The sequence below is a fragment of the Eucyclogobius newberryi genome, unplaced genomic scaffold (assembly GCF_026437365.1).
Source record: "Eucyclogobius newberryi isolate DKJ021-1_F unplaced genomic scaffold, fEucNew1.0.hap1 SCAF_13, whole genome shotgun sequence".
Classification (NCBI taxonomy): domain Eukaryota; kingdom Metazoa; phylum Chordata; class Actinopteri; order Gobiiformes; family Gobiidae; genus Eucyclogobius; species Eucyclogobius newberryi.
Window position 1 is genome coordinate 9,884,577 of NW_027315757.1, and position 11,207 is coordinate 9,895,783.

General features: G+C 40.0%; 1 protein-coding gene across 1 annotated transcript in view; it reads left to right on the top strand.

Moving 5' to 3' along the window:
• grapa (GRB2 related adaptor protein a) overlaps positions 1–10,675 on the top strand; it is a 36,942-nt gene extending 26,267 nt beyond the window's left edge. The window contains exon 5 of the mRNA XM_072442511.1: positions 9,348–10,675. Coding sequence (XP_072298612.1) covers positions 9,348–9,533 — 186 coding nt within the window. The 3' untranslated portion in view covers positions 9,534–10,675. The remainder of the gene's footprint in view (positions 1–9,347) is intronic.
• The last annotated feature ends 532 nt before the right edge of the window (positions 10,676–11,207 follow it).

Genomic DNA, 11,207 nt, shown 5'->3' on the forward strand with positions numbered 1-11,207 from the left:
ACCAGTCTTTATCCCTCGGCCATGTTCCTTCCATCTACAAACTGGCCTCCATCACCCCCATCCTCAAAAAACCCACCCTAGACTCCGCCAACCTCTCCAACTACCGCCCCATCTCCAACCTGCCGTTCCTCTCAAAAACGCTGGAACGCATCGTCGCCGCCCAACTTCACACCCACCTCCAGTCAAACAACCTCTATGAACCCCTCCAATCTGGCTTCCGCCCACTTCACAGCACTGAAACAGCCCTGGTCAAAGTACTCAACGATCTCCTCACCTCTGCAGACTCCGGGGCCCTCAACATCCTGTTACTACTAGACCTCAGCGCAGCCTTTGACACTATAAACCATTCCATCCTCCTACAAAGGCTGCGCCAACTGGGTGTTGAGGGCTCTGCACTTGACTGGCTCACATCCTACCTCACCAACAGGCAAGAGTTCATTTCCCTCTCCGGTCACTCATCCACCCTCTCCCCAGTAACGCAGGGGTCCCCCAGGGCTCAGTCCTCGGGCCCCTCCTCTTCATCTGCTACATCTTCCCCCTTGGTCACATCCTCCGCCAACTCAACCTGGACTTTCACTGCTACGCTGACGACACCCAGATATACCTCACCACCAAATCCACCCAAAACCCTCCCCTCAGCCACATCGAAACCTGCATCTCTACAATAAAATCATGGCTCACTCTCAACTTCCTCAAACTGAACAGTGACAAAACAGAGCTCCTCCTCATTGGCACCAAATCCACTCTCAATAAAACTGGTCCCTTTTCACTCAGCATCGACACCTCGACCATCACCCCCTCTACCCTGGTACGCAATCTCGGTGTCATCATGGACCCCACCCTCTCCTTCACTCCCCATGTCAGCCACATCGTCAAGACCTCATACTTCCACCTCCGCCGCATCGCCAAAATCCGACACTGCCTCACCCTCCCCGCTGCTGAATCCCTCATCCATGCCTTCATCTCCTCCCGCCTCGACTACTGCAACTCCCTCCTCACTGGCATCTCCTCCCATTCCCTCCATAGACTCCAAATGGTCCAAAACTCCGCTGCCCGCCTCCTCACCCACACCCGGTCCCGTGATCACATCACTCCCGTTCTCCGCTCTCTCCACTGGCTCCCCATCAAGCAGCGCATAAACTTTAAAATACTCCTCCTCACCTTCAAAGCTCTTCACCACCTTGCCCCCCCCCGTACCTGTCTGACCTCCTCATCCCCCATCGCCCCTCCCGAGCTCTCCGATCCTCCTCCTCTCTCACCCTGACTGCACCAACATCCCGACTGAAAACTTTTGGCGACAGAGCATTCTCCCGAACAGCACCCCGACTCTGGAACTCCCTCCCCCAACCTGTCCGCCACTCTCCCTCACTCACAACATTCAAATCCCGCCTAAAAACATACCTCTTCACCCAAGCCTATGACCTCCCCTACCCCTAGCCTCCTCTACCCCACTGACTACACTTCTACCCCCTGTTACATCCCCATCTTTTTCTCTCTACTTCTTCTGTCTTGTTCATTTTATCTGTATATTAATGTGTTCTGTACGTGTTGTCCCCCCTGTCTGTAAATACCCCCCCCCCTTTTTTATTATGTTCAGCGTCTTTGGGTCACTGAAAAGCGCTATATAAATAAAAGTTATTATTATTATTATTATTAAATAGCCCAATTGTCAGATGGTTCCAATGTTTTGCTAGCATTTGTTCAGTATTTAAAAGTTATAATTAACAAAAGTGCAAGAGTATTTTTAGGTCAATACATGTCATTTGGGGTTTTATTAGGACCAAAACAGCACATTTATGAGAGTCAAAGTGAGGATTTCATATATATTATTCCATTTTCCACACGTTTGTATTTTTTGTGAAAGATTTTCTAAGTCTGACAGTTTGAAAGCCTTGGCATTCTAATGAAATATCACACGCTTCTTGCAAAATGGATTTTATGTTAGCTGACAATTAGCCTACTGCAAGAACAATAAGCATCTTTTTTCTTTTTTGTATGTAGAAGCTTGGTTTAATTATGATTAAGTACATTTTGAATTTCACACAAACCACTGACAAAACCATTTTTTTATTTTATTATTTTGATTTTGATGATGATTATTATTATGTTATTGGTCTTGATAGCTGTTTTCGCTGAACAACGGCTAAAGTGGGTGCTTGTTGTAACTGAGTGGGCGCACTACGCATAAAGCTATTTCAGGTTTCATTGCTTTTCACTTCCAACTGATATTTTTGTACAACAACATGCTTTGGCAGATAGACAGTGTTTTATATATATATCTTCATGCAAAGTTCTAGGTAGACGGATGCAAGTTGTACCTTGTGTCAAACTTGAGCTATTTTAATCGCGCGTTAGAGTCTGGCAAACTCCTCACTGCATGTTTTAGTCCCAAAATTCAGTGCTCAAAATCTAGAGCAGGTGCAGGCAAGGTATTTGGCTCACGGGCATCACATCGCTAGTTAAACGCAAGATAACAACACTTTTTCCTCCCGGGAGCATGACAAACCAGATGACCTAAATTTGACAACGCTCACACACAAAAATGTCAATTGACACTTTGCGAACAGACACTCAAACTACTTTTTTTTTTTTTTTATAGCTTAGCAAACAACAGGTATAATTAAAAAGAGCTCCCCCATCCCCTAGACACACAATTTGTTTTATTTTTTGCGGTTTGATTATCATATGCATAATTACATATATAAAAATGAACTGTGGATAATGTCATGTTTACGCTTGTTGATTCCTTTGTGTGCGCTCTACTGTGCTTAACACTGGCGCTAATTACGTTTAGCTGCAGTGTTAAATGGGGCAATTTATTCACTGTCAAGCTGGATTTTAGCACATTTTTCCAGTTTCATGAGACAGGCACTTGGAATACTTGAAAACTGAAATCTTAGGAAGCAAAAGTACTATTGCTTTAGCTTACTTAATACTGTAATTAAGCCATAAAGTACCTATAATTGAATAAATGCAAGAGATTAGTTTAATGCTATACTGTAAAAACAAATCCAGGCGTAGCAATGACATCTCCATGATCAAACAAGGGGCAGACCCTCCACCAGAAAAGCTACATAGTGCACCTTTAATCAAATAAGAGCAGTTTTGTAATTTCATATTACTACTACTATTACAGGTACTGATACTAAAACATAATGCATATTGCTGTGGTATATTATGACTTAAAAGCTTAAATGTGAATTTTAAAAATACTTTACAAAGACAAAAATGGCTTGAAACTGTATGGCTCTGACAGGTTAACCAATCAGAGAAAAGCATAATTTGTTTGGGTTAAAACCAGCACGGCAAGAACATGATAATAACACAGGGGTAAAAAAAACAACAAACAAAGCACTAAACTCTGAAGTTGAAGAAGTTATATATTTAGTTCTGAACGATACGAGAATATTCAAGAGGAGATTTCTGGTGCATTTGAATGACACATGCTACAAATTAGCGGCTGTAGTGGGAACGTTCCAAATAAGGGCAATTGTTGGACGAGCTTTCTGATCTGGTTTGAACAGAAAGTAAGAAGAACAGGGTAAATATCATGTTATATAAGTTGCCTTCAGTAGGCTTATTACACTCCTTTTGATAATGACAACATTCTATTATAAATTATAACGCTGAGAGTTATCATTACACATAATTGCAGAAATTCTGTATTATATAATTTTGTCCAATTACAAGCTATTACTGTAGCATATTACTTTGAGCATGTCATTTGTCAAACTGATGCATTCTCATGGTTTATTTTCACTGACTGCAAGTCATTCATTGCCTAGGGATGAATTTTATTATGATCAGTGTTGGGTTGGGTAGCATTACTTGTAAAAGTAACTCAACACGGAACACTAACACGTCACTGCGCTACTTTGTTATAAAAGTAACGCGTTAGAGAACTCTTGTGTTATCAATAATTAACTTTATTGTATAACCTATATCATTTGCAGACAATCCCTTTGCGCTGCTGAACACAGTAACATAATCACTCAAATAAAAAATAAACAAGCAAATAACACAGAAGCACAGCAACACAACATACTTGTTTTAGGCCTGTAGTTTATCTAAATCAAACTCACCACATCACTGTTACCCTACATTTACTCCTCAGATACAAAATAGTGTTTATACCGAATGAGGAGAAGTTTTTCAAAATGTGCTGAAAGTTTATTTCTCTTTGACGTGAGGACAAGACTCACAGTCACTAGTGGCACAGTGCACATGCTCACAACACCCTGGCTCTGGTATTATGGTGAGGGGATGAGACCTAACCAAAACGGGCTACTGATTTGAAAAAGTCATAGATAACCTGCAGCGCTCTTGTTTTGCATTCAGTTTTAATGTTTTTGGACTAGACAACAACACTATCTATCATTATCACTTAAAATTGACTTCAGGCAGATCTGGCTTTACGCCATATCTTCATTCTGAAGCCTTGTTATGTGGTTGACAAAGACTAATGTTTGTGTCTGGTGGGAAATACCACAAACAGTCATGAAATGTGTCTCTACAAAACGCTACCAGATGGACCTAGGTGTGTATCTGCAGTGCATTGAATCAGGGAATAGTTTGAGCCCACATTGCCAACATCTCAGCAACCGCCTTCTGATATGCTCATACACTAAAATATTAATAGTCTTTTTTCTGTTGCTAATGCTTTGTATCAGTAGGATGTGCAGGCGTTACACAAATATAATTCCCCATAGCCAAACATTGTATTTTTAGCTTCTTAGACGTTTAAATTTTAGATGTGAAATCGGCTGTAGACGTTTTAAGATTATTACCGGTATTTCTAATCTGAGGGGCCTAATGCAATGACATGAAAGATTTTGTTTTTAGTTTTCATCATGAAGCCAAATCTTAGTCACTTATTACATTACATGGTGCTGGATCATCTATTATTCTACATGTACATTAGCAGGGTGAATAATTGTCAGGGTTTTTCTTCAACATAATCTGTTAGCAGGAAAATTGAACTATACTTGAAACGTCTTCAGATTAAAGTAGACAGACACCAAATGCACCCTTTCAAGCTTTTAGATATGTTATAATGTAATTTACCCATCAAAAACATACCTTGAGTGGCAGATGATGCGGATCAAGTGTGCAAGTAATCTAGTTACGTTGTCCCCTTCTGAATAAACTCAATATAAGGACAATATACTTTCACTGGAGTCTTTCTGACATCACATGGTGAAATGTACACATAAAATACATCAGTCCTCACATGCACAAAGGCAAATCACTCAGCGGCTGATGTTTACAAGTGTGCAGTGAAGGAGAGCAGTACTGGACTGCTCAGATGCCACGGAGAAGTCAAGACGAAAAACGCATGCCCTGTGAGGAAAATAAATGTAGCTAAAACTGGTCAAATGGAAGACTACAGAATACTGGTATGGTATAATATGGTACTATAGAAACAACAATACAACATGCAAAAAATGAATCTCCATCTCCATAGTCAGGCTGAAATCACTCTTTTGTGATTAAATTTACAGTGACTGTGAAGCTGAAGGCGGCAAACAGTGCCGTCGTTTTTAACCTGGAAGGACTTGTTTATTTTATTAAGTCACTTTAGATCAATATTGCATTGGAAAAATGCCCAAAATATAATATAATGATCCACAAGCGTCATAGATTATAACTATATAGCAGACAAACATACAATAGGTCTTCTTTATATGTAAAATGTACTTTTTCAAGCTTTTAACCATCTTCTAACATTGTTCCCTCATCAAAAACATAACTGGAGTTAAAAAAAAAAATAAAAGAGAGAAAAGATCTAGCTTTATTCACACTAGTTTGATGGCTATAAAATACTGTCCCCTCCAAACATAAAAAACACTTTTTTTTAACCTCTAAAACAAGAGATGCCAAACTAAAGGAACTCAAGAGCATGTTTAAAGGCTACTAACAATACAAATAATGCATAATATTTGTCCTTTAAGTTCGCTCTTATGGCCTTAAATACCCCGTGTGTGTGCGTGCGTGCGTGCGTGCGTGTGCGTGCGTGTGTGTGCCTGCGTGCGTGTGCGTGTGTGTGCGTGCGTGCGCTCGTGTTAGCTAAAATACTAGTATCTCGCCTTCAGTACAAAAGTCCAGTCTGTGGACGTTGGCAAGTAATTTGTTCCACTGTCACTCGCCCCTCGCAGTGGGTCACAGGGCTCTGGAGAGGATGCTGATTACAGGGCAGTGGAGCGCGGCTGATTCACACACTGCATGGGTCATATTTCTCCTTCCAAACCATCGCTCCTCACAAGCTGGCATGCAGAAATGAATGGGCTCCCGCATGCACAGAAACGCAGACAAATGCACCATCGTACCTAATGTGCCGACTTGTCCATGCAAAGTCGCACACACCCGGCTAAATGCCCTACAAGCCGTGAGCATACAGCAGAAGTCTAGACGAGTTGAGTGAACAAACTGAGAGGGAGTGGGAGGATTATGGGAAATTGACATAATCTTAATCGGACTGGATTGGTCGTGATCGGACCCGTCGGCGTTTGGTTTCAAATTACTACAAACAAAAAAAAACTGCATGATTTCTCTTTGAGCTCCTTTTCACTTTTCCAAGTAAAGAACAATGTCATCTTTTGCATCTTTTTCTTGACTGAAATTATTTTAAAGAGGCTATACACAAATTGTTCGTGTAATAAAGTAATTTGGCCCCTACACAGATATATTGTTATATGTAAAAGCAGCTCTTAGGTTTAAAATGAGACCGAATTATAAAATACTTTATCCTCCACAAAGCAGGAAGTGCACTATCATCATGCTAATGTTTGTTAGTATGCAAGTAAACTCTACTTTTTTTACTTTCTGTTGTTGTTGTTGTGTTGTTGTTGTTGTGTTTTTGTTGATCTATGTACTAATAAAACATAAAATAGCAACAAAAAAAGTGAAAAGAATCATCATGGTGAATAATGATGATGCTCAGAACGAGTAAGAAAAGTTAGGAATGTCTTTGGACCGCTGAAAACAAATGAAAATGAACTAGACAAATCAGGTACTGTACTTTTAAAATCTGGATTCACTTATTCTTTTGTTCCGGGGTTAAATAATGGCTCGTCTCAAATAATTCTTCTACAATATAAAATTCAGAACATTTTTTTTCACCTTACAATAGTTGCAGTAGTATGACTTTTCTACAAAGATGTTATTGCTTTATCTAAAATGTTCCATATTAAATGTATCTATTTAATTATGGATGCTTAAAATTAAAGACTAGAGGTTTGTAGTTTGATGCCAGCACATAATTAGTCCTGTTCATACTAGTCTTACATCATGCAATACGTTTTTATAACCTAATTTCTGTCATTTTTATAGATTTCAAATGTATCATTTAACATAAGAACAAACTACTTATTATTTTTTGTAGGGATGTCCCGATCCGATCACGTGATCGGAAATCGAGCCCGATCACGTGGTTTCAGACTCGATTGAAATCGGATGTTGCATCCCGATCACTGATCGGATATAAATTTTACTCTTATTAGTTTGATCAGCGCTATACATTTCAAGCTTATTATTAGTATCTCACCTCCGTATAATGCATGAATGGATGGCAACATTTTACTGCCGTAAACTCTAGTTTTGTTTTACGCCGTGCGATCCTGCATCATGGATCTGCAGATCCCAAACAGCAGAGCGCATCAAACAGATTAAATTTGATGTAATTTTACGTGACAACGCTGCTAATATGAAGAAAGCTATGGGTGAGATGGAGGTGCAGAGTGTGGGCTGTGTGATGCATTCTTGCCAACTTTGCGTACATGAGGACTTTCCCAACGCGGCGTGATAAACACTGTGGCTACTGCGAGGAAGAACACTCTTTCATCAAGAAAAACATACATTTTATTATTTAAGCCAGAAGAGAATTAAGAGTGCCGTTCTCAAAAGCACATTATGGCCTTACTTTATGACACTGTTGCACTTTCATTTAATACGCACTTTGATTATTTGTTTACATGCCTGCTGGGTAGTTTAAGTTGAGCTGCTATTTTTATTTGATTCAAATTCTGCACTATTATTTATTATTCAAGCTACCTCAAAGAAAGGTGCACTGTTAAAGTGTTAAAAAATCTAATAAAAACTACCTGTTTATGTTGCATTTGTGCATTTTTGCATGTGTTACGAAAGTATCGGATCGGGACTCGGTATCGGCAGATACTCAAAATCAGATGACAGACAAAAAAAACTAATCGGGACATCCCTAATTTTTTGTGTGCGTTTTACTCAAGAAACATAACTATATATAGACCAGAAAGTATATTAATACATGTTTACAACTATCATGTTTCGAAATCTCTTCATTTACATACACATCACTGTATATGTATTTTTGTGTGAGCCGCAGCTGCAGCTGTCTCTGTCACTTTAATATTTTATACACACAACCGGACAGACCAAGGCCCGGAAAAATAAAAGTTAAATGAGCACTATGAATAAAAAATGATATACTTTGAAGAAATAAAGGAGCACATTGTTTATTGAAGATGGGCTACTCGGGTTTTTGTCAAAAGTTCAAGGGAGCTGCTGTTGTGCCACTGGGCACGACAGGGCGCCGACTTGCCCTCTGCATTCAACAAGACGGGCAAGACGGGCAAGACGGGCATCCAGTGTAAAAAACAGCTAAAAATCACAATGCCACTGGTTAAGGCTGTTATATGGCAATTATTTAGGTCGTATGGTGTTATATATGTTTGTGGTTGTGTTTTAATTTGGTAATGTAATATTTGTCTAAATAATGCAATGGAAAACTTTGATAAGTTACAATTTCTTGATTTGAGAGGGTTTTTCTTGTTTTGAATGCATTTTATAAATTCACACAGAGAACGATTGCTAATGGAAGCGCTCATATGTAAAAGAAGAAAATATTCTATTGCATTTGATATTCATGTTGTTCTTCGAAAACATTTTTAGAACTTTTTTGTTTTAATTAGTTAATTGCTATGGCAGTGGTCCTAATTTCTTATCATGCTGCAACCCATGGGTAAGAAAATGAAATGAGAACAGTCAAAATCTGACCAAATCGGGATAAAATACTTTTCAAGCAATTTTAGCTTACTGTAAACAAGCTGATTAATGAGCTTTGAAGACCTGTCCCAACATCACTTTGCCGAAAAAACTCATGCATAAGAATAATAACTATGTGTCATACCATTTTGCAAGAGCTAGGAACTAGTTAGAAAGCTTTAAATACAAACATACTCTTTTTCCATATTTTTAAAACGCAAAAGGAGGAAGTTATTTCTCGCACCAACTAAATGAAACAATTTTCATTATGAACACTGATCACTTTTAACTTTTCATCCACTTTTAATGTTACCCTTTTGTTCCCACAGCGCCCCCACCACGCCCACGCCCTCTTCGACTTCACCCCGCACCACCAGTCCCAGCTGCGCTTCGTTCGCGGGGACATCATCGAGCTGGTGGACTGCTCCGACTCCACGCGCTGGAGGGGCCGTTGCCATGGACGCGTGGGCTACTTCCCCCCGGAGTACGTCCAGCCCATCTACCACTGCCAATGACAACGTGGCGATCAAACGCGACCTTCCGACTCTGCCGCCCCGCAACACCGCACCGCTGTCGAGATTTCAGTTCATCGTTCGCAATGACCGTGAGGCGTACTACCACCTGTCAATCAAGTGCTCGGAGAGTAATACTGATACAATGGATTACTGTATCGGCGTGGTGGGAAAGTGGGTAGTACTCTCGCCTCACAGCAAGAAGGTCAGGGGTTCGACCGCTCGATCTGTCTGGACGGGTTTGGACAGGCTTCTATCACCAACAGGGGCAGCAAAGTACATTTTACCTTATTGTCAACGCACCAAAAAAATCATAAAAACTCCAAACCGTTTCATTCAGTCATGTAGGAGGAAGTGTCCAGCTCACGGACAAAAGGACAGTATGAAGAGCTGGTGATGGGCATCAAACCACCAGCCTTGCAGTCACACTAACCTGATAACACGTTGAAGGCCGAAGTGAAGGCTGTATTTGAAGTTTACATCGCCATAGTAACAGACAAGGAGATCCCGGGAGCTGTGCAAAAAAAAAAAAAAGGTCATCTTGTTCTGAATGTTTGGGATATGAACTGGACTCTCAAGAGGGCTTATGTATATATAAATATTGTCAGAAATATATGAAGATGTCTCGTGTAAAATGGGCTGTATGTGGGTCTTCACCTTTCCAAATTGCACTTTAGACACTACAAAAATGTGTATATAGCATAAGTTTAAATGACTTACTTATATATGAGCTGAATTTCTGGTTGTTTTTTAAATAATTGAGCAAAAACTAAGAAAAATACTGCAATTTAAATAGTCAAATAATTTAGGTGAATCAAGTAAATATATCTAAACTAGTCAAAACTGCTCAAACAGATCAAGTCATTTGAACTAATCTGGATTTTCATTTTTGCAGGGTATAAATAAAATGTTAAACAACAATGTCAATGTTACATACACAATTTTTAAAGATAAAAATCACAAGTTCAAACTTAGCGCACTCATGACTCCCTGTGTATTGTATATAGCCTAGCAAGCTAAACGCACTGACTTGTGCATTTAAAATTGCACTTCTATTTGAAGGACATTTTTAATCCTGCTCATCCCACTTTGGTTTCTGTTTCAAAATATCAAAGTCACACTTTGACTGCAAAGAAACTTGCTGTTTTGTAGTGCGTGTGTGTGTGTGTTTGTGTGTGTGTGTGTGTTTGTGTGCGTGCGCGTGCATACGTGTGTGTGTGTGTGTGCATACGTGTGTGTGTGTGTGTGCATACGTGTGTGTGTTTGTGTGTGTGCGCGCACGCGCGTGCATACGTGTGTGTGTGTGTGTGTGTGCATACGTGTGTGTGTGTGTTTGTGTGTGTGTATGCGCGCGTGCATACGTGTGTGTGTGTGCATACGTGTGTTTGTGTGTGTGTGTGCGCGCACGCGCGTGCATACGTGTGTGTGTGTGTGTGTGTGTGTGCATACGTGTGTGTGTGTGTTTGTGTGTGTGTATGCGCGCGTGCATACGTGTGTGTGTGTGTGTGTGTGTGTAACAATTACTAACACTGGCCCAATGTTTCATACCAGAGGCCGATATCATTATTTTGTTATCATGTCTGTATTTATTCTATTATCATGACATTATTGTATATTACAAGCAATGCACAAAAATGTAAAAAGTTACGATTTCTGCTGGTTTAGTGATTTCAGTGA